Source organism: Astyanax mexicanus, chromosome 8 (genome assembly GCF_023375975.1).
Source record: "Astyanax mexicanus isolate ESR-SI-001 chromosome 8, AstMex3_surface, whole genome shotgun sequence".
NCBI lineage: Eukaryota > Metazoa > Chordata > Actinopteri > Characiformes > Acestrorhamphidae > Astyanax > Astyanax mexicanus.
Window position 1 is genome coordinate 32,840,669 of NC_064415.1, and position 27,931 is coordinate 32,868,599.

The window sequence follows — 27,931 nt, forward strand, 5'->3', positions numbered from 1 at the left end:
TATTTCACAGACAACTTTTAACTTCTCCTCTTTATATGGCTTTCTCTTTTTGTCTTTCTGTCACAGACTGATCAGCCAGAACATTAACACCACCTCTGTAATTCTACAATAGATACTCTACTAGGGGTGGGAGAACTTTTCTTCTTAGAATTCTTAGATGAGTCTCGAAAAAAGGTTGATTGATTGATAAATTGATATCAGTAAAAAAAAAAGATCTACATCATTTATAGTATGTAGTGACTTTTGTATCATAGCATGATTCAGTTGCACCAAAACGAATCCTTCGCCTGTGAACCCTGTTGTCAATCCTGTGTGTGTGTGTGTGTGTGTGTGTGTGTGTGAGCTTGCTCATTTATGAATATATTTGCATTTAATCATATAGTGTATTTGAAATACCCTTCAGCTAATGGAAATTGTGGAAAGGCTTTAAGTTAGTGATGTAATGCAGGAGACTGGGATTGGAGCTAATATAAAGAAAACCAGTGTGATGGAGGAGCAAAGGCTAACGTTTCTCATGCAGAGACTGAAAATGGAACAGTTAGTGTGATTCTGTTCTGCACAGGCATCTGTTAGCTGATGTATCAGAGCTGGGTCACTGCGCTTTCCTCTGACTGCACTGGCTACTGGCTGATGCTGCATCAATGGTAGCTAGAAAAGAGGTGGTGGCTGACTTCATATGCATAGTCTTCACCCTCCTAATGAGTGGGTGCGGTGATTGGCCATCCAAATCGGGGAGAGAAAAGGGACAAAATTTGAATTATTAACCAGCTTAAGTACTATGTTAGTTATAAATGGTTTCAGAAAGTTCCTTGTAATTTGAGGAATGTTCTTAAAGGGGACATGAAACATTTCAGTTTGTACACGTTTTCTAAGAGATTAAATATAATGGAATTTATTTGGGGGGGAATTTTTTATATCAAATGTTTACTCACTAAGTTATAATATATTTATGTTTGTTACGTTTGAGCTAGGGCGCCGCCATGTTGCCCGTGCAGCGCTGGTGACGTCACGAGGTTGGTTGGTTGCAGAGCCCAGGTACATAACTAGTGGAAAAGGGCTTATTGTTTGTGGAGATTATGGATGAAGGCGAAGCTGAACTAGGCTAAAGTGGAGCATTTACTCAGAGATATTTCCTGTATAAACCTGAGCAGAAGTTTTCAAATGTTTTTCTGAGAGAGAGAGAGACGTTTTGGGGGTGTTTATTATCTCTACGTGAGGTCCGTGCAGAACCCTGCAGCAGCCAGTCAACAGCAGGTACTGCCATCGCGTTAACTAACTTGTTTATATACATTTAGCATGTAAAGTCCAGAGTTCATTAAGACATGAAATGTACATGATTTAAGTGGATATTGAAACACCCAGGCGGTGTTTGGTTGATAAACCGTTCAGTTTAGAAGTTAGAAGGCTTACTGGGTAGCTAGCTTCATCTAGTTAGCGTTAGCTAGTTAGCGAGCGTTGTCTAACTATGGTAAGATAGCTAGATAAGTAGCTAACGGTAGCTATGTTATCTTTAAACTGTCAGTTTATCTGAGCTGTCGGTAAGTTAACGTTAATACCTCTCGCTGCTCTGCTGGATGAGCGCGTTGTTTGGCTCGTTCTCTGCGGCTCGTACAGCTGCTGCTCTCATAGTGATGTTACTCAGTCGGACAGTCTGTACATCCCAGCTGATCAGAGGAAAAAAGTCTCGGATTTCAGCTTATTTATCCGGCACTAAAGCTCCTGACTCAAAACCCTCTCCTTCATATAGTCCTGGTCTAGAAAGTGCTCGCTCCTAACCCCTAGCATTGCAGCTAACCGGAGGATTCTCACGCTTCAGAGCTGCGAGCCCCCGCTGAAGAACAGCTGTCTGCTTTAGAGGCGAGATATGAAAGTGAAAGTGAATTTTTCTCATTCCTCACACTATTAAATTTCACTACTCCCAGTATTACTACACCCAGGGGCAATACAAACGTGTTGCATCGCTTTGCAACGATTTTTGGTTTGGCTTTTATTATTAATTGAGGAACTAAAGTTACTGTAGGCTCATAGGTTATACACTGTGTTCCAAATTATTATGCAAAAAGTGTTTAGGAGTGATAAGGTAAGATTTTTTTTGTTTGTCAGTTAAACTCATCGATGGTGATGTGTGTCAGGGCTCTTTATATCACTGAAAGCAATTGCAGACACCTGTGCTAATTAGTTTGGCAGGTGTGTCCAATTAAAGGCAAGACTACTTAAGAAGGCTGTCCCACATTATTAAGCAGCCTACATTTTCAGCCAAAATGGGAAAGAAAAAGGATGTGTCGGCTGCTGAGAAGCAACAAATTGTGGAGTGTTTAGGTCAAGGCATGACTAAAATCAACATTGCCAAGACACTTCATTGTGATCATCGCACAATCAAGAAGTATGTAGCTGATTTAGAGCACACACGTGTGCGTGCTGATAAAGGAAAATTGAGGACTCTTTCCAACAGGCAATTCTGTCAAGTTAAAAGAGCAGCTGCAAAAATGCCTTGTCATTGCAGCAGACAAGTTTTTGAAGCTGCTGGTGCCTCCAACATCCCCCGAATAACAAGATGCAGGGTCCTTCCATCCTGTCGACCTCCTCTACCCAATGCACACAATCAGAAATGGCTCCAGTGGGCCAAACAATACATGAAGACTGACTTCAAAACTGTTTTTTTCACCGATGAGTGCCGTGCAACACTTGATGGTCCAGATGGATGGAGTGGTGGATGGCTGGTTGATGGACACCCCATGCAAAAAAGGCTATGGCTCCAAAAAGGAGGAGGTGGAGTAATGTTTTGGGCTGGAATCATGGGGAGAGAGATTGTCGGGCCCTTTAGGATCCCTGAAGGGGTAAAGATGACCTCCATAATGTATGTGAAGTTTCTCAAACAGCACTTCCTGCCATGGTTCAAGAAGAAGAATCGTGCATTCCGCAGCAAGATCATTTTCATGCATGATAATGCACCGTCTCATGCTGCAAAGAACACATCTGCATCTCTGGCTGCTGTGGGCATAAAAGGGGACAAACTTATGGTGTGGCCGCCATGCTCCCCTGACCTCAACCCTATTGAGAACCTCTGGAGCATCATCAAAAGGAGTGTCTATGATGCGGGAAGCAGTTCACATCTAAGCAACAGCTCTGGGAGGGTATTCTGTCCGCATGCAAAACAATTTAAGCAGATACCACCCAAAATCTGACAAATTCAATGGACAAGAGAGTTCAGAAGATCCTTTCGAACAAGGGGTCCTATGTGCAATTGTAACATCTCCTAGAATAAAGTTTTGACTGGAAAACTGTTTGATTTCAGTTTGTAATAACCTGCTAATGCTTATAATTTCATAAATGACCAATTTTTTGTTCTTTATAAAAATAAAAAGGTTGAAAACTCTGCTGTGCATAATAATTTGGAACATGCATTTTGAGTGCATTTTGAGTGTTTTATTTTTTTTTAAATATACTGTTATCATTGGCAGTTTGTTCAAAAACCTTTCAATTGTACTCTAATAGTCGATGACTAGAAAATTACAATGACTGCAATTCATATAGGTAATTTTGGAAAATCTGAGAAAATATTATTTGCATAATAATTTGGAACACAGTGTAGTAGTGAGGCGTCCGAGAACCAACCTCGTGACGTCACTTTCAGCGCTGAGACAAGATGGCGCTGCCCGTACTTGAGATTACTTACTTAAATGAGATTTAGATTGGTTATTATTTTAATTCTGTTTCACTGACAGCTGTTAAACTTATCAGATTTGTTAGAGTGAAAATACATCTTGTGAATTATACTAAATACTTGAAGTGTTTCATGTCCCCTTTAAGTACTCTGTACTGTTTTGTTATGATATTTGTTTGTTATTTGATTGTACTGAGCTGGTCAACCCGAGTAGGATGGGTTCCTCTGACTGAGTCTTGGTTTCTTCTAAGGTTTTTTCCTCTTAAAGGGAGTTTTTCCTTGCCACTGTGTCACCATAAAAATTGGCATCTCTGTGGTGCTGCTCATAAGAGGCGTGGACCTGTTTATCATAGAAACCTGTTTGCTCAAGATGCCCACTGCGCCCAGTAGAACATGAGGCTTCTTAAAGGCAGCAAAGGCCAATTCAGAGCAGCCCAGGGTTAAATGTCTTGATCAGGGATCAGAGCTTGTCATTCTTTCCATCATAACAGACTCACAAGGACAAGGAGTATATGGAACGTTGCTGCACACCTGGTGCCTTGCTGCAGGGCACAGTGACAGTTGGTAGAACATGGATAAACTCAATCACACTTCATTCACATGTGCCACAATTCATTCAGACACGACGTTCACGCTCGCTGCCAGTCCTCATGCTTGTCTCGAGTCCAGGCTAATATCTGAGCTTCTGTCCCTTCAGGGTAAAAGTGTAGAGTCTGAGTCTGTAACCACTGTGATGTTCTGCAAAGTCTGAGATCTACTGCAGATTATATACAGGGTGGTGTGTAGGGCTGTACAGTACTGTACAGAGGCATGCGCAATTCAGAAAACAAGTGCAGCCCTAATCAAATTGTTGGTTAGTGTGAATTACGAATATAGTGGGTCTTTTTTGGTCTGTCCACAGATTTAAGACAATGTTTTTTTTTTAGGTTGGGGGACAATAAGAACCATGGCAAAACATTTAGCTTCTGTCTCTTGAGGTAGTTAGTTGATTGTGGATTTTGAGGTACAGTATTTTTACGGACTACAGGGCGCACAGTATTATAAGGCGCATTTTAAGCAACACTAGTAAGGAATAACAGTGTCGCCATGTTTCCCTTCTAATTCAGCAGGACTCGCTGCTGGGGGCGCCAATATAAACGAACCTGTAATAATAAAAATAATAATTCTTTCAAAGTCCAACAAGCCCTGAATGTCTACACAATTTTTCTCTTGAAACCATTTAATTGGGTGAGTAAAGAGCTTATGTTTATTTACAGTAAGCCCAGGCTACATTCACATTACCAGGCTGAAGTGACTCAAATCAGATTTTTTGCTCAACATGGCTTTTTATGGCTGTGTACACGTGCCAAATCTGATTTTTTTTTTTAAACGCATCCATTTCAGCTTTATAAATATTCGCCTCTCAAATATGACATTTTTGGTTGATGGTGAAGAAGCCGACGTTTATACATGTATTAATGTGCGCGTGTGAGGCGTTTCAGGGACAGATTTACAGTCCACATTACACACAGATACAGGTCACTTACATTTGTGAATGTGAACCATTAAGATCAAAGTCAAATCAGATCTTAGCACAATCTCAGCAGTGCTTAGCACTAGTAATTTCTGCCCAACAGCGCTACACTGAGGAACCCTGAGTGTTCCGGTAAGACAGGGTGCTATCAGCTAGTGGTTCGTCCCACGTAGCTTCTTTTAACACGGTAAACACACAGATTACAGTCTGATATGCTCACCTCCGAATGGAGAAAGAGCTAGCGTTGCAGTTAGTGACTAATGCTAATACTGCTCCAGCCTCAGCACTGGAGAAACTTTACTGTAACTCCTGTATAACTCCTGTACTCCTTACAACCTGACTGGTAAAATTCATACATAAGGCACCCCAGATGGTACGATGTACTGATGTTTTTTGGGAAAATTAAAGGATTTTAAGTGCGCCTGTAAAAATACATATGTTTAAGATAGATTTAGATTTAGATTAGATTTCTTTTCAACTTAAGCTTTATCACCTTTATCACACAGACAGTGTGTCTGTGTGAAATGTTCCTAGTGCCATTGGCCACCAAAAACTTGATGCAACCTGTGCCTTACAGTTGGAAAGGGGTTCTTTCCATTAAATTCTGCAATTTCTGTTGTACTTTTTTTAGGTTGAACAAAAAAAAAGATTGTTATGATATGAAAAGAATATTTCATCTTTAACTTTCTGCCTTCTTCTTCATACTTCTACTCACTTGTCACAGTGAGACATTTTGACCAGGGGTGTCTGAACATAGTGGCATAGTGGTTTATTTTTTTTCTGTCATGTGATATAACATTTTACCTCTGCAATACAAATAATCAGATAGCTGCATGAGCAAATAAACCCAGTCATTTTACATTATACTGTGTTCTGTGAGCATTCTGACTTCTCTCAGATGTTCCATATGAGTTTCTGTGGTTGTTTGGATGAATCAACCTAATAAAAAGCCCAACAAGCCATGTCTCATCAGTGGTTTACCAGTGTGTTGTAATGAATTGCACATTGCACTGTACTGAGTTGGACTGTACTGTTTACAGTCTGCTGAATGAACGCAGTGTTTTAATGAAGTGTGTCCCTCTGCTCTCTCCATAGGGTTCGGCAGACTCATACACCAGTCGACCGTCTGACTCGGATGTGTCTCTGGAGGAGGATAAAGAGGCTCTGCGCAGAGAGGCTGAGAGACAGGCCCAGGCTCAGCTAGAGAAAGCCAAGGTCTGCCTTCATTCACCTGTCTGACTGAACACCTGTCTGTCTATACTGTATCTGGGTTTGCACAGGGATGCTCTGTCTTCTTCTGTCTTCCTCTGTCTTTATATCTAGACACATGTCTGTGTGTCTCTCACTATCTTTCTGCATCTGTTTGTCTGTCTGATTTGTTCCGCCATATCTACACACATTTAAACTAATGCATTCAGCTTCTGTAAGTACCATGCATTGGTGACGCAGATGTGCAATTGTACAGCTTGTCTAGTCCTTCTAGAGATGTATTGCCAATAGAATAGGACTCTGTGGAGCAGATAAATGTGAACCTGTTGGCATCATTCCACGTCCACTGCCAGACATGGGCTAAATTAGTATAAGGCTGTGCTGTGTAGAGCTCTGGAGCAATGGAAATGCTGTGTTCAAAACCCAGTTTCAGCAAGCTGCCATTGTCGGACCTTTACACAAGGCCATTAACCGTTAATCTATCCCTTAATGGAGGCCTAATTGCATTTCTGTCCAACAATGGTCCAAGTATGGTAAATACGTTTTTTTTTTTTTTTTTTTCACACCTACTTTGGTCTAGACTTTCTGACTTTTCAGTTTGGTGCAAACCAAAAAAGAATATGTGAAAAGGGTTAAGAACCATGGTCTGGACCAAGAAACCAGAGTTTGGTCCAATCAGTGGTCATATCTACTGAACCAAGATCTGGTTCGACTACAATGTGAAAGCACTTTTCTAGATGGTTAAGACTTTAAGACCAGTTACATTAAGTTGAATCACTCTTTAAGCGTATTAAAAGTTAAACGAGTGTTGTGCCAAAATCTGACTGCCCTTGGTGTGCAGACGCATCACGCAACACTATGGATACAAATGCCTAGACTGGGAATTCATGTATTTACTTTACCAGTAGATTAATCTTTATTTATAACCTGAAATAAAAGGAATCTGACGGTAATCTTTTACACTCATTCCGCTGCAGTGTGAAAGCGGAGACATGAAGAAAAGTCTGATTCTGACAAAGAGCTAGAATTCATCAAAACACCTGGCAAAGGAGTTTACTGAACTTCTAATCAACATTTTACAAACCATTTAATATGAAGTATGAGACTCTGTCCATTTAGCTGACGATGATATGATGTAATAAAGTTATTCAATCTGTTTACTGAACTACAAGAGTGAAACCAAAACTAACCAAATCAAATGTACACAATGTAACAAAAACATGAACCTTGGTGCAGACTGTGATTCAGACTTTTGAATATGAAAATGCCCAAAGACTGTCTTTATCTGACTCGTTTTGCACCTTTAAGATGAGTTTTGGAGTAAGGGTTGACTATCGTGGTCATCTAACAATGCAATCTTGACCTCACTAGCACTTCCATCTCTTAATGCAATCAAATCCTCACAGCAATGCTCCAAAATCTAGTAGAAACTTTTTCCAAGACAGTAGAGACAGTCTTCATAGAACCACCCTGTCACCATCCCTCACCCGTCAACCCTCACAAGAGCGTCACCCAGTGCAAGTTAAGAACCTCAGACAGTGCAAAACAGGATTAGCCAGCAGACTTTCTCTGATGGAGGGATCTGTACCTACTGTCTGTGGCTAGTTAGCAGATTAGGAAGATTTAAGTAATGAGTATTGTGCTTCTCCCACAGTAAAGCATGAACTAGCCTGTTCATGTTTTACCTTTTAGAACGAGCTAACATTACTATGTTGTAAACAGTCAGCATATGCATGATGTGGCCAACAACAGCTTAAAGTATTTGCATAAAAGTGGCAGAGCCCTTAAATGGCACATTCTAAAATAGAATGAAACTGGCAAGAGTAGAGCTGGTGAGATCTCTTTATTTCTTAATGTGAGTTTTTTTTTGTGCCAAAAACTTCATGAATATGTTTTGTATCGCCCATAGAACTCTTTTAACTTGTGTTATAAGAGGTATAATATGGCCCATTTAATACCCTTCATTTTAGAAAAAAAATAAATAAAAATGCTTAATTTTGTCCGTATAGTATATTTGTATTTTTTAGGTAAGAAGCTTAAAAAATATAAAAGTGTGCATGCAAGGACAGAACAAGGAGGAGATGATCTGAATTTGGAGTCCCAAAAACGCTCTGGCTAGAAAATCTCGCTTTCTTTATCTATCCCAAATGTGTCAGTCAGAATTTCCTATCTAGTCTCAGAGAGCGGAGCAGAGTGGAGACTGTGACCTGAGAGGCAGAGTGAGGCGCAGTGACTTTTTAAGGCAAGTTTGTTGGTTTTTCTGGAACAGTGTTCACCGCTGCACTTCGGATTGTAGGTCATCAGCTTATTAACCCTTTCATTCTGGGGCCAAGACATTTTAGTCTAAAATTTAAATGTGCTACATGTCTTAGTTAATCATGTGATGTATCTTGAATCTTGCATTTGTATTTTTAACGTGTGAAGAATGTCATCTAACAATGACTAAAGTGACTAGTGAAGATTTTTATAAAGATTGAGTCACATGCCTACAGTTGTGGTCAGAAGTTTATAAAAATAATGGGAGAGAGGGCGCCGAGTGGTCCAGCGGTCTAAAGCGCTGCCACTATGAGCTGGAGGTCGCAGGTTCGAATCCCCACTCATGCAGCTTTGCCATCAGCTGCCGGTGCTTAGAGGGAGCAAAATTGGCTCTGCTCCCTCTGGGGTGGGTAGATGGTGCGCTCTCCCCATCACACCTAAGGTGGCGCTGGGCGGCACGAGGCGTCTGTGAGTGGATGAATCGGAACCTGGCCGCTGTGCTTTCCTCCGAGCGCGCTACCTGCTCAGGCGATGATTCATCAGCAGCAGCTCAAAAAAAGGGGTGATTGACTTCACACGTGTCGGAGGAGGCGTGTGCTCTTCTGCATCCTGCTTCTCCTTAGAGTGCTTAGCTTAGCTTAGCTTAGATGACAGTTTTGCACATCTAGGCTGGATTCTCTCAGTTAGATTTATGAGGTAGAGTCACCTGGAATGGCTTTCAGTTAACAGCTGTGCTGAACTTGACAAGAGTTAATTACTTGAATTTCTTGTTCTCTTAATTTGTTTGAGAGCATCAGTTGTAAAGTTGTGAAGAGGTAGAGTTGGTGTACAGTGAACAGCTCTACTTGAGTAATGTTCTAATCTACTCAAAAATATTTTAAGAGATGAAGGTCAGTCAGTCTGAAACATTTCAAGAACTTTGAAAGTATCCTCAAGAGCAGCCGCAAAGATCATCAAAAAACATTACGATAGAACTTAATGAACATTTTTTTTTTACATTCTGATCCAAAAAACAGATCTGTGAGTCAAAATCCATAGCATGACATGTGAGACTTGAGACTTGTAGCTTTATACCCCTCTAACCCACACCTGTGTCAGCAATGCGTGCAACCAAAAGTACATGAAGAAATTCAATAGAAGGGATGTCCACAAACATTTGAACATACAGTATAGTGTATATTCACTTATTTGTGTATATATTGTATCCAAGATTTACAGTTTTACACTTTTTGAATTTACTGAAATTAGCACACAATCACATTTTTACAAACATGTTTAGAAATATAAACAGAGAGCTCATCTGATATTTATCAGCATACATCTCTTTAGTTTAAATTGTTGGTTTCCTGGCATGTGGTAGAGTGGTACAGTGTTGTTGGGGTTGAAAATATACTTCCCATACCTGTGTACCAAATTATTTAATTTCTGGTTTAGTTTTAATGATGTGTTTGTATCTCTGTTAGTGTTCTGCGTTTTAAAAGGAAGCAGTCCAGAACTAAACACTGAGACTGCTATAAAGTTACACAAAGTTACCATCTCTCTCTCTCTCTCTCTCTCTCTCTCTTTTTCTCTCTTTCTCTCTCTCTCTCTCTCTCTCTCTCTCTAATTAAAACAGATAAGTTGGGTTCAGATAAGCTGTAATGGATTAGCCCAGTCTGTGGTTATGATAGAGGCGCAGTAAAAATAGCCTGTGAATGATCTCTGTGCGTGTGTGTGTGTGTGTGTGTGTGTGAGTGTGTGTGAGTGTGTGTGAGTGTGTGTGAGTGTGTGTGAGTGTGTGTGAGTGTGTGTGTGTGTGTGTGTGTGTGTGTGTGTGCTAATTTGTAAAGACCTATAACTACAGTGGCAGTGTGTTCTACATGAGTAGCGATGCACTGTCGCTTCATCTTTGGATCACTCGCTTTACTTTCTCATAAACAGACAGCCACACAAATCACATCACCCATGCATCTAATCTCTCTCTCTCTCTCTCTCACTCACTATCTATATCTATCCCTCTCTCTCTCTCTCTCTCTCTCATACACACACATTTTCCTCATCGGTCTTTCTCCTCTTGCCTTTTTGTCAACTCTTATTTTCTCTTTCCGTCTCTCCCTCTTCTCTCTTTCTTTCTCACTTTTTATTTGTTTATTTCTCTCTTTTTGTTTTTCTGCTCTTTTCACCGTTTTTCTGTCTCTTTTGTCTCTTAATCTTTTTCTTTCTCAGACTTTCTGTCTCTGTCTTTCTGTCTCTTCTTTTCCTCAGTCACAAAAACCATCATTTGTAAAAGACCAGCGCTTCACTTGAAAGTTCGGTTTCATCCATGGCAGATTCACAGGGCAATTGAGGAGTTTCAGAGGCAGATATAGCTTTGAACCTTGCTATGAAAGAAAGGACACAAATAATATAACTTTTTTCTATCTTTTACTTCTTTTCTGTGTCTCTTCTTGTGTCTTTCTCTCTCTCTCTCCTTTATTTTGTCACTGTTTTTGTATTGCTTTTTCAGTCTGTATCTCTCTGTACATGGCTACGTACACACACCACCTGATGGTGGGCCAAATCCATTTTTTGTTTGTTTTCTTTAAGCTGTTCACACAATTATTTTAATGTGACCCATATCTCACATTAGTTTGGACAGTTTGCACTATTTAATTGACCCACATGCGTAAAAGACCAACGCTCCACACTTCACGGTTTCATTCATGTCAGAATCACAGGGGCAATTGAGGAGTTCCAGAGGCTGACATAGCTTTGAACCTTCCTATGAAAGGAAGCGCACAAATATTTGCCTACTTTTTAATATGACCACTTTTTTGGTTTATGTCTTTGATATCTTTGAACTTTACTTTTAACCTTTTTGACTGCATTTAGCAATTTCTTTAGAAAAGTCTTGACTGTCTAAAATGTCTGAACCGCTTGAATTTTTGCACCAATAGTGGCATAAAGTTATCCAAAAGCAGTGTGTATGTCACGATTGACCCAGGCAGGGAGACGAGGAGGCGGACACAAGTGCAGGTAGGGTGAAATCAATAAATAATAATTTAATAAATAAATAACAAGTAACAAAGAAACAAGTAAACACTAAAACACGGAACAGGGAGATATATACAATGAACTAGGGAAAAAAACTAAATGTCTGAAAATAACCAGAAAACAAACGAGAGGAACCAGAGAACTAAAACAAACTAGAGAATATAATAAAAATAAACAAACCAAACAGGGCAGGGAAATAAATACAAGGGAATAAACTAATAAACACAAAGCAGGGTTAAATACAAGGAGTTAACGGAAATAAACAAGGGACTGGAAACATAAACTGGAGATAAACAGAGAAATAAGGAGCACAGGAAACAAACTAGGAATAAACACGGAGCTAGGGTTATAGAAACGCGGAGAAACACAGAGAGACAAAACAACAGAGGTTAGTGCAAAGACCGACAGAGGACAAGGTGGCAGAGGAGGGCTATTCATAGTAACATAAAACACACTATAATTAGAAACACCTGGGGAAGGGGCGGAGCTACAAATGAGACACAGGTGGAAAAGTACTGAGACAGGAGACACAGGGGAGCACAGGTCACGTGAGGAAAACACACAGAGACATGAGACAGGGCTAAGACATGACAGAAGCCTCCCCCTAAACGCGCAGCTCCCGAGGCGCGTAAAAACGAACCCTGGGGGCTGGCGGCAGGGAGAGGCCGGGGAAAACAGGAGTCAGGACCGGGGACTGAAACGGAGACAGGACAGAGGACAAAGACTGGACGGGAGACTGAACAGGAGACGGAGACTGGACGGGGAACTGGACAGGAGACGGAGACTGGACGGGAAACTGGACAGGAGACGGAGACTGGACGGGAAACTGGACAGGAGACGGAGACTGGACGGGGAACTGGACAGGGGACGGAGACTGGACAGGGCACGGAGACTGGACGGGGAACTGGACAGGAGACGGAGACTGGACGGGACTAGACATGGGAACAGGGACGAGGACATTAACAGGGACAGAAACAAACACAGTGACTGGGACAGGGACCAGGGACAGGAACCGGAACAAACACAGACACGGGGACCAAGACAGGGAGAGACACAGGGACCAAAAACATGGGTGCCCAGGACTGGCAAAAGTCTGTGGGGAAGTCCAAGGAGCCAGCCTGGGCACAGTTCTGGAGTGAAAGTCCGGGGGCCTCTGTGCCTGCCTGGGTCCTGGGGCCCTGGAGCCAAACAAAGTTCTGGGAGCAGGAACCGGTGGGGTGGCGACTCGGGCAGTGGGAGCTGGTGCTGTCGGCGCGGCGACTCTGGCAGCGGGAGCTGGTGCTGGCGGCGCGGCGACTCGGGCAGCGGGAGCTGGTGCTGGCGGCGCGGCGACTCGGGCAGCGGGAGCTGGTGCTGGCGGCGCGGCGACTCGGGCAGCGGGAGCTGGTGCTGGCGGCGCGGCGACTCGGGCAGCGGGAGCTGACACGGAGGCTTGAACAGCTGGAGCAGACACGGAGGCTTGAACAGCTGGAGCAGACACGGAGGCTTGAACAGCTGGAGCAGACACGGAGGCTTGAACAGCTGGAGCAGAGACGGAGGCTTGAGCAGCTTCTGCAGACACGGAGGCTTGAGCAGCTTCTGCAGACACGGCAGGAGTCCGGGGGCGTGGCTCAGCAGCTGAGAGAATTTCAGAGCTGGGCGCGTAGAGAGCAGCAGCGGGGCTTGAGGCCGCGGGAAGATCAAAAACCCGGACTGGATCTGCAGTGGCAGATCTGTAGAGGCAGACAGCGCGGGGCCGCCGGTAAAGTCCGGCGCGGAGAGAGTTCCAGAGCGCGGCTGAGTGGCCGCGGAGATAGTCCCAAAGCATGGCTGGGTTGCCGCGGCGGAATCCAGCTTTGCAGCCGCCATGAAAGCCAGCTCCTCAGTCTGAGGGGCTGGCGCTGCAGCTGTGGGGCTCAAGGCTGCGGTTGCCGCAAAGACCCGGACTGGATTTTTACTCTCTCCGGCTGAGTTAAGCGCGGGGAAAGTCTCTGCTCGCGGCTGGCTCGCCGAGTGGGAGGTCCTGTAGCGCAGTTCGGCAGCAACCGCAGGGAACACGGAGCGCGGTTCGACTGCCATCGCGGATGTCTCGGAGCGCGGTTCGGCTGCCACCGCGATAGTCACGGAGCGCGGTTTCACAGCCGCCGCGGAAGTCACAGAGTGTGCCTTTGCCGCTGGAGAGGAGAGTGTCTTGGCCGCGGGAGGAGCTAGCTTTGGAGGCGCTGGGGAAGCTAACGCCTTAGCCACTGGGGAAGCTATCACTGGAACCGCCGGTGAGAAGAGAGCCTTGGCCGCAGGGGAACGGACGGGAGTCGGGACGGCCTCTGGAGCTGTGCGGCCGAGAGCCGGGTAGAGCACCGCCCCTGAGGGGAACGGTAATGGAGCACGGGCCGGTGCGGGGTAGAGCTCCTCCTCTTCTTCGGAGCTGCTGGGAGCGCACCCGAGAAAGTCCCATGGGTCGCGCTTGACCCGCCTCTGGTCCTCGTAGGCTCCGCGCAGTCCAGGGTGAGGACCGAGGCTCACCGCGCCAACCCTTATCGCCCCCCCAAGAAAATCCTCCCCAAAAAAGGGGTCTTTTTCCAGCTGGCGGGACCCCTTAGAACGCTTACCCCGAGGCCTGCGGCGTCCATGAGGCCTCGAGGTTTCCTGCGCCGGGATCCCGCCTGGAGTGCGGCGAATCGCCATCCTGGTGCCAGTCCAGGCAGAACCTGCTGTGTCCATGTTAAGGTCGGTCTTTCTGTCACGATTGACCCAGGCAGGGAGACGAGGAGGCGGACACAAGTGCAGGTAGGGTGAAATCAATAAATAATAATTTAATAAATAAATAACAAGTAACAAAGAAACAAGTAAACACTAAAACACGGAACAGGGAGATATATACAATGAACTAGGGAAAAAAACTAAATGTCTGAAAATAACCAGAAAACAAACGAGAGGAACCAGAGAACTAAAACAAACTAGAGAATATAATAAAAATAAACAAACCAAACAGGGCAGGGAAATAAATACAAGGGAATAAACTAATAAACACAAAGCAGGGTTAAATACAAGGAGTTAACGGAAATAAACAAGGGACTGGAAACATAAACTGGAGATAAACAGAGAAATAAGGAGCACAGGAAACAAACTAGGAATAAACACGGAGCTAGGGTTATAGAAACGCGGAGAAACACAGAGAGACAAAACAACAGAGGTTAGTGCAAAGACCGACGGAGGACAAGGTGGCAGAGGAGGGCTATTCATAGTAACATAAAACACACTATAATTAGAAACACCTGGGGAAGGGGCGGAGCTACAAATGAGACACAGGTGGAAAAGTACTGAGACAGGAGACACAGGGGAGCACAGGTCACGTGAGGAAAACACACAGAGACATGAGACAGGGCTAAGACATGACAGTGTAAGACTGGTGGAGAGAACATGACAAGATGCATGAAAACTGTGTTTAGAAACCAGGGTTATTTCATCGATGTTTGATTTCTGAACTCTTAAAACTTTATGAATATGAACTTGTTTTCTTTGCATTATTTGAGGTCTGAAAGCTCTGCATCTTTTTTGTTATTTCAGCCATTTCAAATTTTCTGCAAATTAATCCTCTAAATAACATTTTTTTATTTGGAATTTGGGAGAAATATTGTCTGTAGTTTATAGAATAAAACTATATTCATTTAACTATCATATGGCTATTAATAGCAAAATCAGAGAAACTGATTCAGAAACTGAATGTCTCTTAATTTGTTTTTCAGAGCTGTATATTGGATTTCAATATCACATATGAAAGTAACTTGAGTTATTTGCCATTCACTCTAACACACACAGACAATATATCTGTGTAACATCAGAAGAAAGATTGGACTTGGGCCACATTTTCCTACAGTTTGAATGTAGCCTCTGTGTCTCCCTCTGTCTCTTCTTCTCTGTTTCTCTGTTTCTGTCTTTCTCTCTCTGTCTCTCTCTTTTTAAGACACACACATACACACTGTTGCCAGGAGGTGTCTGGCTGCTGCTGAATTTTAGATACAGCTCCAGGGTTACCTCAGGTCGTGTGCAGCTTCTTTCATTTTTAGAAAGCTCTGCTCTCCGAGAGGCAAAATGAGGCAGGTGTTCAGAGCGAGGCGATTTTTCATACACATACACACACCAACACACACACACACACACATCCCAACTCTGACACACACAAACTTTTCCTCACTCATGCTTTATTATTTCTCTGGCCATCAATCTCTCTTTCCTTTTTTTCTTCTCTCTCTCTGCAGCGATGTTTTCCTCCGCCTGGGTTAAATTTAGCACGGCCATCAATGTCTTCTGATAAATGTGTCGGACACATGAATATTCATAGCAAGGCCAGATGTCCACCAGCGTATAGACACACAGACAGGAATAAAACACTCCTCATTAACCTTCTGCGGGCAAACTGCCGGATCTGTACACAACACACACACACATAGACACAGAATGCACTTTCATTTGCATACAGATACATATACACACCACACAACCCATCAATCGAGCTTTTTAAAAAGTCAGAGCACCTTGTGGAGTGTGGGGTGCTAAAGGTCTGGATTATTACTATCATTTCCTCATAATTATATACCTAAAGACCTTGTTAATTCAGAACTGATTAACACTCTATACAGGCTTCAGTCTGCACTGCTGCTTGTTCCTGTTGTATTTGTTTGTCTTTTTATCTCTGCATTTCAGTTTATCTTAAATTCATAAGTTTCATAATTGTAACTAAATAATTCACAGTATTTACTGAATATTTTACATTAGTACCGGAATAGTTATCAGCAGCACCTGAGTACTTTACAATAGTTGCTGAATTATTAACAGTAGCGACTGAATAATTTGCAGTACATGAAAGATTAATTTATAAGGGTTAGTTAATAATTTACAGTAATTACACATTTTTTGCTACTAAATATTTAACTGTAGTACTAGACTTGTTTCAGTACTTATGAATTATTTACAGTTTTTGTAAATTATTTACAGTTGTTACTAAATGATTTACATTTGTACCTAAATCATTTACTGAGTTTACTGAAAGAATAGCTATCACTATCACTAACCGCTGCCACTATGATCAGGAGATTGCTGGTTCGAATCCTGGTCATGCAGCCTACCATCAGCTGCCAGAGCCCATAATTGACCTTGCTCTCTCTGGGTGGGTAGATGGCGCTCTTTCCCATTATCACTGCTAGGGTGATGTCGATCGGCACAAGGAATCTGTGAGCTGATGTATCAGAACCGAGTTGCTGCACTTTCCTCCGAGTGCGCTGTGATGCTACTCAGCAATGCTGCATCAGCAGCAGCTCGAAAAGAGGCTGTGTCTGACTTCACATGTATCAAAGGAGTCGTGTGTTCACTGGTGATGGGGAATATATAGCTGAGTTGCAGCTTAATGGGATGGACAATTAACCTAGATAAATTGAAAGAAAATGGGAAACAAATAGATATTAAAATAAATAAATAAATCAATGCTTTAAACTTATACTTTACCCTGTTCTCCTGCTGCCAAGCACACACACACACACACACACTCACTGACTTGGTTCCTGCATGGTCAATACTGCATACATTTTGGAAGCCTCTGTTGCATAACAGTAAGGAACAGGTGCACAGAGTGCAAATGACTGAGAGGGAGAGTGAGAAGTGAGCAAAACAACAGACATAAAAAGCCATGTGCATTAGGCTTTTACTGATTACTCTTTACATTATTTAACCCTCAGTAAGTGTTACTCCATTAGCTGCAGAGATGCTGTCTGTGTGAGTGTGTGTGTGAGTGTGTGTGTGTGTGTGTTGTGAGGGTGAGACTGGCATTAATGTTGAATGAGCTCCACGTAAAGAGAGCAGAGAAGAGAGAAGAGAAAGAGAGGAAAAAAGAAGAGCTGACATCAGCATTCTTAACAAATCATCCCCAGCAGAAAGGAGGTGATATGTGGGTCCGTGTACGCACACTTTGTGTGTGTGTGTGTGTGTGTGTGTGCTTGTGAGAGAGTGCTTGTGTGTGAGTGATGTATGAACAGTCTACCATCACCCATAACATTAGAGGACACAGTGTCCTCTGTTTGGCATACCCACAATTCATTCCGGTAAGTGTGTGTTGGTGTATCTGGGTGTATCTGGGTGTGTGTGTGTGTGTGTGTGTGGGGCCGTCATGTGGATGCTAATGACACTGAGCCCAGCCCATGCTGTTTCCTCCCTGCTGCAGGTTCACTCTCATTTACACATATATGCACACACTGACAGACATTGTTATAGTTCTATATTTAGACTATATATAAATAAAAAAACAAACCTAATGTCATAGAAATAAAATATATGAACACGTTATAGTACACAACAGCAACTAAGACTAGGAGGTATGCCAAAAAAACTAATTATGCTAAGATACTAAAATGCCAAGATAAATGGCAATACATATTATAATGAAAATCATATAAAGATGGCAATTAGGGTAACTTCTGAGCAAATGAAGGCCTCTCTCACATTGGCTAGTGTTAATGTTCATTATCAGGTTTCCACCATCAGGAGAAGACCAAACAATAATGATGTGTAAGGCAGGGCTGGAAGGAGAAATACACTGTTCTCCAAAAAGAACATTGTTGCTCATCTGCAGTTTGCTAAAGATCACGTAGATAAATAGAACTTTTTGGTTTAAACGAAAAGTGTTATGTTTGGTGAAAGAAAAAAAATTCAACATTTCAAAATTTGAAACATGGTGGAGGGAGTATCATGACTGCTTTGGTGTTCCTGGGCCAGAGAAGGTGGGTCATGCAGCAAGACTAAGCACTCCCTACATTTTCTAAACATTAAATATTTTCTGGAGATTAAGAGTTAAAGGATTTAAACATTTAGCCAGCAGACTGGGAGTGATGTAAAAACCCACTTGTTTGGCAACCAAGCAAGTACAATGTTTAAGCCTTTCTTAGTATTTCTTTAACACCAAAACACAGCATGCTGTTTTTTTTACTAGTAAATAACTAGTATATCTGTATATATATATATATATATATATACATATATATATATATATATATATATATATATATATATATATATATATATATATGTATATATATATATATATATATATATATATATATATATACGTGTATATATATACATATATATATATATATATATGTATATATATATATACATATATATATACATATATATATATATATATATATATATATATATATACAGATATACTAGTTATTTACTAGTAAAAAAAAACAATATACTGTATAGTAAATATAGAATATCGTTAAAATAATATATCACTTAGTATATATATATATATATATATATATATACTAAGTGATATATTATTTTAACGATATTCTATATTTACTATACAGTATATTGTCGAGGCCTCTAAATAACTATTTAAGTAAGTAGAATTGTGACAGAATGCAATAACGATTAATCACAGTAAATTGTGATTTATCATTTAACAGCCCTAGTTAATATACATTTTGGAAATGAGTTTAGCATTTGAGTTATATCAATTTGATGGACTGCTTTTTTTCATCTCAAAATGAATGCAATAAGGGTTTAGGCTGAACTTTGTAGAAATGGAAAGCAGACTGGAAGGGATTTTATACAGACTTGCACAGTTCAGAATGTTAGGGACAATAAAATGGATTCAGTGCATCACAATAGGGACTAATCCAGCTAATGCATATTTTAATGTAAAGGATATCAACTACACTATATGGACAAAAGTAATGTATTTTAGATTCTGGGCAAGGCATGTCATGTGCTAATAGCTGTCTTACATCCCACGTTGTCTCGGCATTGGAAAACACAGGTGCGCCACTGACCGATTAAAACCCTGAGAAGAGTCACCCATCAGACGTTCATTGCTATCTTAGCTACGCAGGGTCAACACAGGAGTATACTTGATTCATGCGGGGTTCACAGCATGAACGTGCAGGTCATGTCACTCTGCTGAGAAGTGCAGAAGCCCTGCCACATTAAGATACCAATCCGCCAAAGTCTGAGTGCACCTGGCTCTTAAAGGGAATAGCAAATAACACGCTGATTGGTTTATTTCAGTATTGCCCAAAACACACCCATGATTTATTATGAGAATTAGTTTATGCCTTTTGGGCAAGACATACAAGACTTGGCAACACACACTGACGCGTCCTAAATCAAGCAGCATTGTGCATACGGTTGCTGGCTCACCTATAGATTGCTAAAATAGGGCCGCTATGTCATAGAAAGTTGTTCCAAAGTTATGCAGCTTATAATCAAGGACAGTTTTAAGAAATGAACTTACATATCTACGGCTATCTGCAATTTTCTGTGCATGTTTAGTCCTGTGCAAAAGTTTTAGGCACCAAAGCAAATTACACTAATCCATTTATCTCAGCAGTATAAGTGTTTTTACCTTAAAAAAGCACCACATATGATTTAAACAGAGGCAAATAAACATACATACAGTAAAACATTACAAAGATTTCTCATTTTTAACTAAGTATGTTATATCCTGTGAGCCAAGCTGAAGAACAAAGTGTAGTTCCAGATTTCTCCTGGATGCTCCTGAGCCAGCATGTGTATATTATGTTCAGTTCCGTCAGCACCTCACCTTATATACCACATTTACCAATTTACCAAACCAGGTGTTGATATGATAAAAACTAGAAATAACTCTATTAAACTCAGATGAGGAGAGATTAGGAGCTGTTTTAAGGAAAACGGTGCTGTAAAAGCTCTGCTTTTTGTAAAATTGCTGTTTGTATTTATTGTATTTTTAGTGTTTTACTGAGTTATTAAACACTTGCTTCACAGATAAGAAGCTTTTTCTTTACTGAAATTCCCACAGGTGCCTAAAACTTTTGCTCAATACTGTTAACTCTGTGGTGTTCATATTTTTGTTACTCGTTGACTTTGTTACTTGTATTTAATTCAGCAAAATTAAGCAATTTTACACATGCTTTACACATGCTTGCTTCACCTAAATTGCAAGAAATATAAACAGCTTACATGGTTAATATTTGCACTTTACCTTTCTTATGTTACATTTCTTTCAAAAAGTGCTACTCTTTTTTTAACCCGAACACCACACAAGGGTTAATTTATTAAGAAAATAACCTGCACCACAAACAACATAGTTGAAAATGGCAGAAAACTGAGCTTTTTATCATTTTAAAATACCATATTTGTTTTATTTATTTCTGTAAAGAAATAAAAAAGCAGTAAGCAGTCCTATTGAAGATCTACACTAGCTACACAAGCATGTGCAATTTTCAGGATGCAGCTAATGTATCCTTCAAGGCCCTCACTTATCCAAAATTAATTGAGTTCATACAATGAGAGTGAAGGAGAGGAAAAAAAAGCATGTAAAAACAAGGTGCAAAAATGTCAGAAAACAAAGAAAATTAGTGTTAAATTGTTATAATTCTAATCTAATCTGTAAAGAAATTAAAAAAGGACACAAGCTTTGTGCTACACTGTTTTTCCACATGACGTTTTCTGCATGATGTAACCATGAAGTCTTATTAGACTGTTCCATATGTGCAACAAATAGCTTACTGAAAAGGAGTCTTCCTAGGACAGTCCTAACAAGGACCTGCCCACTAATGTCCTCCACAGGCCTACAGCAGGGACAGGGAACTAAGGGCCAGATTCCAGCACAACCTGCTGCTCCTGAAAACACAGGATCATGACATTTTTAACCTTAAACCAAAAGAATCATCTGTACAATGATCCACCTTCAGTTCCTCACTCTCATTACTCCGTACCTCTTTTATTAGCTTCATAGAGGAATAATGAATCTTTTATAGAAGATACTGAATAATTTACAATGAGGCTACTGAATTATAAGGCTTAATAACTCGACTGTAGGCCCAAGATCCATGAAATTAATTCAGTAGAGCTTCATCTCTGTCCTGGACGCACCACCACTCTCCCTCTATCTCTCCCCTGTTTTTTTTCTAAGAGCTAAGATCATTCAGCCTAATTTTTTAAAAATCAGAATCTGAAAATCGCTGCACTTGTTCTATACAATGGCTTTTTTTTTTTTTTTTACCACTTTGAACTTTTTTTTTTACATTGTGTCACCTTACAACCATAAACTATAAAAAAAAATACAAAACAATTGGGTATTTTATTGAGATTTTAAGTGATAGACCAACACAAATTAGCACATAATTGTGAAATAGAATGAAAATGATACATGATTTTCAAAATGTTAATTAAATAAAAATCTGAAAAGTGTGATGTGTAAAAGTATTAAGCCCCTCTTTATCTGTTCTTAGTTGAGACACTTTTTGCTGTAATCACAGCTGCAAGTATTTTGAGTCTGTGGATCTGCAGACTGAAATTTTTGCCCATTCTTCTTAATAAAACAGTTGAAGCTCAGCCAGGTTGGATGAAAAGCACATCTCTGAACAGCAGTTTTCATGTCTTGCCACAAAAGCTCAACGGGATTTTGGTCAGGACTTTGACTGGGGGTCATTCTAACACATGAATATTGTTTGATCTAAACCATTCCACTGTAGCTCTGGCTGTATGTTTAGGGTCATTGTCTTGCTGGAAGGTGAATCTCCTTCCCAGTCTCAAGCTTTTTTAGCCTCCAACAGGTTTTTGTCCAAAATTGCCCTGTATATAACTTAATTTGCTGTGTCCCTTACATGGCTTGTGGCAAAATGCAAACAGCACTTCTTATATCGTTCTTTCCACAATGCTTTTATAAAAGCCAGATTTGTGAAATTGAAGGACTTATAGTTGTCCTGTGGACAGATTCCCCCACCTGAGCTGTGGATTTCTGCAGCTCCTCCAGAGTGACCATGGGTCGTGTATTGGTAGGGTTGCAGTTGGTTTGCATTGATGTTCAAAGCTTTAAACATCACAACTTCATCTCTGGACTGTCTGGTGAGTTCTATGGTCTCTAACAAACCACTGAGACCCTTCAAATTATCAAAGTATAGGTGTATTTATACTGAGGCTAAATTACACACAGCTGGACTAATTACCTAACTAACTAATTAACTGATTTCTGAAAGGCAGTTGATTGCACTGGAGTTTATTTAGGGGTTTCAGAGTAAAGGGGGCTGAATACTATTGCAGGTCCCACTTTTCAGATTTTTATTTGATTAAAGCATTTCAAACATTCAATCATTTTATTTCACTTCAAATTTATATGCTACTTTTTGTTGATCTATCACTTAAAATCTCAATAAAATGTAGTTAAATTTGTGGTTGTAAGGTGAAGAAATGTGAAGACGTTCAATGAATAAATATGAATAAATATGAATAAATTTGCTAAGAACTTTCACTGTTATTCTGAACTTGTGTTCGAAATGAATTAAATCTGTCCAGCATTCTTTGACATTAAGCCTTTACTACCTAGCTTTACTCCACATGTTCAAATTAAAACGGCCAATACCATCATCCCTGTCCAATGCATGGTCCTACAGATTACTGTAGTTTTATGTCACTTTGTCTAATTCCTTGTCAGCTTGTCGAGCTATTTTTAAATCGTTTGTAGTTCTGAAATCCCCTCTTTCTCAGAAATGCGTAATACATTGGAACAATGATGAGATTTCTGCCCTTGTGCCTCTTAAGTCATCCAAAAACATTGGAGCGCTGGGATTTCAGCTCCTCTATTGATTGATTCAGTGAGCTGTGTAAGTCAGAACCCTTAGAGGAGCTCTGGGGGGGGTGGTGTTGAGAGAAATAGAAAGATGGATAAATCTTTACCTGTTTATTTCTGGGCCTGTGCTTTCTCTCTCACCATTACGCACACACATTCTGCTTCTATGATCCAAATTACTCTCAGATTACAGCCTGTGCATGGTCTTTAAGATCATCCAAGCATAGTTCTTCACTGAGCCTCACACCTACAGATACTTTACTCCAAACATTTAAAAACATCAACATTCTGCAAACATAGTTTTGTGATAAATAAGTTTAGTAGATTTGCATAACTTTCAAAAGTTATGTTATGGCATTGATCATGAAGGCCCTATTTTAGTAATCCATCGCGCAGTGGTCAATTGCGGATTGTGCAGCTGGATTCAGGGCCTGTCGTACTATTTCTACTAATTAATCATGAGTGTGTTTTGTGCGTAATGTGAAATAAACCAATCAGTGTGCTAGTGCTGTGCGATATGACGATAAATATCATGTGAACGATAAATATCGTTTCTGCATTAATTTCATCAATTATTCATGCGAATATATAAAGTAGGCTACGATGAAATGTATTGGCGTGGTCACTTTGCATAAACTCGGTTTGTATAAGTAATAATAACGTAATCTTGCAAAAAGCACGGGACACGCCAGTTTGCGACATGCTTTACATTAATAAACTCACGAGAGCTGAACAATGGAGATGCATTGTTCTTTTGAAAAAACTAGCTACTGGATCTACCTCATCTGTTTTCATTTGATTACATATATATTGCTGCACTAAAAGGTAGTAATTCTCATTTGTGAAAGTTGGGTTTAATGTTACTTTGGAATAAAGTTGGAAAAAAGTAAGTAATGATATTATTTTGTCATATTTTTCGAAGAATAACTGAAAACATATTTACACGGCCAATTACCCAACCCACATTAGGACTCCCCCTATCACTAGTAATGCCCCAACACCAGGAGGATGAAGATCAACACATGCTTCTTTCGATACATGTGAAGTCAGCCACCGCTTCTTTTTCGAGCTGCTGCTGATGCAGCATTGCCGAGCAGCCAGCGCGCTCGGAGGAAAACGCAGCGACTCGGTTCTGATACATCAGGATGAGGATATATGCAGCACTCCTTGGAATGCTTAAAGCTTGGGATGTGTTTTTATAACCTAACCCTGCTTTAAACTTCTCCACAACTTTGTCTCTGACCTGTCTGGTGATGCTGTTTGTTCACTAATCTAGTGTTGTCTAACAAATCACTGAGGCCTTTACAGAACAGCTGTAACTTAACTGGGACTAAATTACACACAGCTGGGCTCTATTAACTAATTAAGTGACTTCTGAAGGCACTGGATTTTATTTAGAGGGTTTATTTAGAGTAAAGGGGGCTGAATACTTTTGCGCTTTTTAAAGATTTTTGTATAATTTTTTTATTTCACTTTACAATCATGCGCAAGCTTTTGTTGGTTTAGCACTATAACACATTTGAGTTTGTGGTTGTGAAGTGAGAAAAAAAGTGAAAAAGTTCAAGATTCAAGTGCACACTTAAGCACACTTAAGATGATGACAAAAAAACTTTTGTAAAAAGTACATTAGATTATTTCTGTTTATATTACAGCTTAATGTGTTCAAATAAAGGTGTGGCATGATTTGGGTTTTGGGTCTTGATTGATTTTTGTGCCTTTTCTTGTTCTTTTTCCGTGAGATTTTTGGCTGATTATTGTCTGACTTATGCAAACTCACATTTTCAGATTACCGAAATTCATCAGATTACTGACCAACTCTGATGTTCTGCAGTAATCTGAAGTGCAAGCGTAAATGCACTCATTGACTGTTAACGGAACTTATTGAACTTCTGAAGTATCCGAGACCACCGACTGCTCTGTGTCTCATTAGTCCTGTCCAGCTCTTCTAATGAGTGTAGGATTTACTACAGTGAGTCAGCACTTTAGTAGCTTTCTGCTTTATTCAATAGCCAGCATCTATATAAACTGTAGCCATTAACAGCCCATAGTGTCCATTTCACAGTCACTTTCATCACCATGCTGTATGAGTTAGCGTTACGCACATCGTTAGCGTATGTGTTTGCGTGTTCACTCATGACTCACGCGTGAGTCACACTCCACCGGTCTCACGGCCTGAGGACTATTTTTAGACCAGACGCAAATGGGGGGCTATAAGCGGTGCCACTGGTTTACTCAGAGAAAGCTCTTACCTAAACAGAGTGAGGGTGAAGAAAGTACAAAGAAACTGTGCTATGAAAAGCCTGGGTCCAAATCTGACTTGTTTAGTGGCTATAAATAAATGCCAAAAGTCTGTAAAAGTTAAAGTGTAAGCATACTTAAACAAACAAACGTAAACAGCTAGGGATCCTGCAATCAGGATCCTATGCCTTGATCTTAAGCCCTATCTGGATGGGATTAGTTTCTCAGGGGGTCCTAGGGTCATGTATGTGTTTTTCTCAGACGTCCTCTAAGAAAATTACAGGCTGAATTAGCTAATGTTTTTCGCTGAACTCTGTAGTTCAGTTTTGTCTCCTCGTATTTAATAAAAAAGCTATTTGTTCACTGCCACGCACTGTAATTACACTTTGGGCATGTGGTTGTTTCCACGGAGATCCACATAAACACAACAGCGAGTGGAAATGGAGGAGCTACTGAACGCGATGTCATGTAACCCAGAAAGCCAAAAAACTCACTGGTCCTCCTGTTTTTTTTATTGCAGTCCAGATGCAAGAATTTTATCACTGAGTAGAAGTGTGAAATATTTTTCACAGACGTCCCCCTGAGAAACTAATCCTGTCAGGATAGGGCTTTAGTTGCATTTTTTTGCAGTGCAGTTGGCGGGGTTGGCTTGCAAACCTTTTCATTGCTTTGTTGGCGGTCTGTTCGCAGGGTTTTTTTCTCTGTTAAGGTGATTCATCGTGTCTTATTTATTGACGGATAATCAGCGTCTTCCCAATGAAAAAAATAATGTTTGGGAAGCAACAGGTGATAAATGATGCAATAACATATTTTCCTGAAAATGCGACTATTATTCCCTTTTACTGTCTATGCACGAGTAGGAATCAGGAACCAGGAATTCAGATCTGTTGAGTGTGGAATATGGACCTACTCTAGCGTTATTTTTTTTCTATTAAAACTCTCAGTTAAACTCAGTAAGTCAGCGCATTACAAAATTCTAGTTTAAAAAGCATCAAATCTACCCTGAGCTATAATAATACAATAAGAAAGGATTTAGTTTGCCGTGTGTAGCTATCACACTACAGCATTATTACTGTCTCCTTCCTACGCACGTGTAGATACGGCAGATAGTTTTTAAGGTTGGGCTTAATCAAGGCTGGCGGCTATTTGTCGTCAAGCAGTGTAGGAAACTCTGATTCGGATGGAAATCATGTCTCAACTAGTGCTATGTGCAACAAAACAACAACAAAATAATGTAGATAATGTCCATTGTAACAGATGCCAGTTGCACTCTAACCAAACTTTCCTTTACCTTCTGAGAACTCTCCTCAGTGCAGTCTCCTTGATGAAACACATTGGTGTTCTGTGAACTGGATTTGGATGAATTTAAAAATATCCAATACCCGATTCATTAAATTAGGCCTGGATTAGTCCTGATCCATTAGAAATACTGTTCTATTACAAGTATACTGTGTAATGCTCTGTACATTTATGACAACACTCATCTTTAAACTTATTAGTGTTTTGTAGTTGGCCTAAAGATCTAACCATATTCTTTCTGTCTTTTCTTTTCTTATTTTTCATATCTCCACCCTCCCTGAGCAGACAAAACCCGTAGCTTTTGCTGTTCGGACAAACGTCAGCTACAGCGCTTCCCTCGAGGATGACGTCCCTGTGCCGGGAATGGCCATCTCTTTCGACGCTAAAGATTTTCTACATGTAAAAGAGGTGAGCAATCAATACACACACTCACAGAAGCTCACACACAATGTAATTAAACAGAGTGGTAGCATTTAGAGCTGTGCCATATCTTGTTGTAGACAGTAAAGACAAGTAAATATTGTTTTAGGTTAAAATACCCTGAAAAAATTTTAGGGCCAAATTCACACGGTTCTCATTTCCCATTAAAAATCTACTAAATATGATTCAGTATAATTTATTATACTTTAATCCTGCATATAATATTATGACATGTTGTATCACTGACTTCTGTTATAATCACAATTGAAAATCACAATTAGTAATGTGCCAGATGATATCATATTTAGGGCTGTCGACATATTAACACGTTAACGCATGTTAACGCACTACACCATTATTACTGTGCCCTTCCCAAAAATACAGTTACGTACCAGCCTTTTAAAAAATGTTATCATGATTTTTTCCATGTTTTAGTCACAGAATATTGTTGTGATTTATACAATTATTTTTTAAGGGATTTGGCACCAATAATACAAAAAGTGTTTTAACACTGACTCTTTTATTCAAATTTTATTTAAATGTATTTATTTAAATTAGAGGTTAGATTGGGCCCAAAAAATCCGACCCGACCCAGCCCGAGCCCGTACACATTCAGCCCAAGCCCGACCCGACCTGCCCCGCCCCATAAACTGGCTGTTTTCGGGCTGATTGAATAAGCGAAATATGATCAGAATTATGTTAATTAACACTGAAACATAGAAGCACA

The 27,931-nt window shown here is 40.5% G+C and overlaps 1 protein-coding gene across 7 annotated transcripts in view; it reads left to right on the forward strand.

Moving 5' to 3' along the window:
* The window catches only part of cacnb2a (calcium channel, voltage-dependent, beta 2a), a 138,461-nt gene that overhangs the window by 79,316 nt on the left and 31,214 nt on the right, over positions 1-27,931 (forward strand). For all 7 annotated transcript variants that reach the window (XM_049483196.1, XM_049483198.1, XM_049483197.1 and 4 more), the window contains 2 exons: positions 6,273-6,392; positions 27,070-27,192. In XM_049483196.1, coding sequence (XP_049339153.1) covers positions 6,273-6,392; positions 27,070-27,192 — 243 coding nt within the window. The remainder of the gene's footprint in view (positions 1-6,272; positions 6,393-27,069; positions 27,193-27,931) is intronic.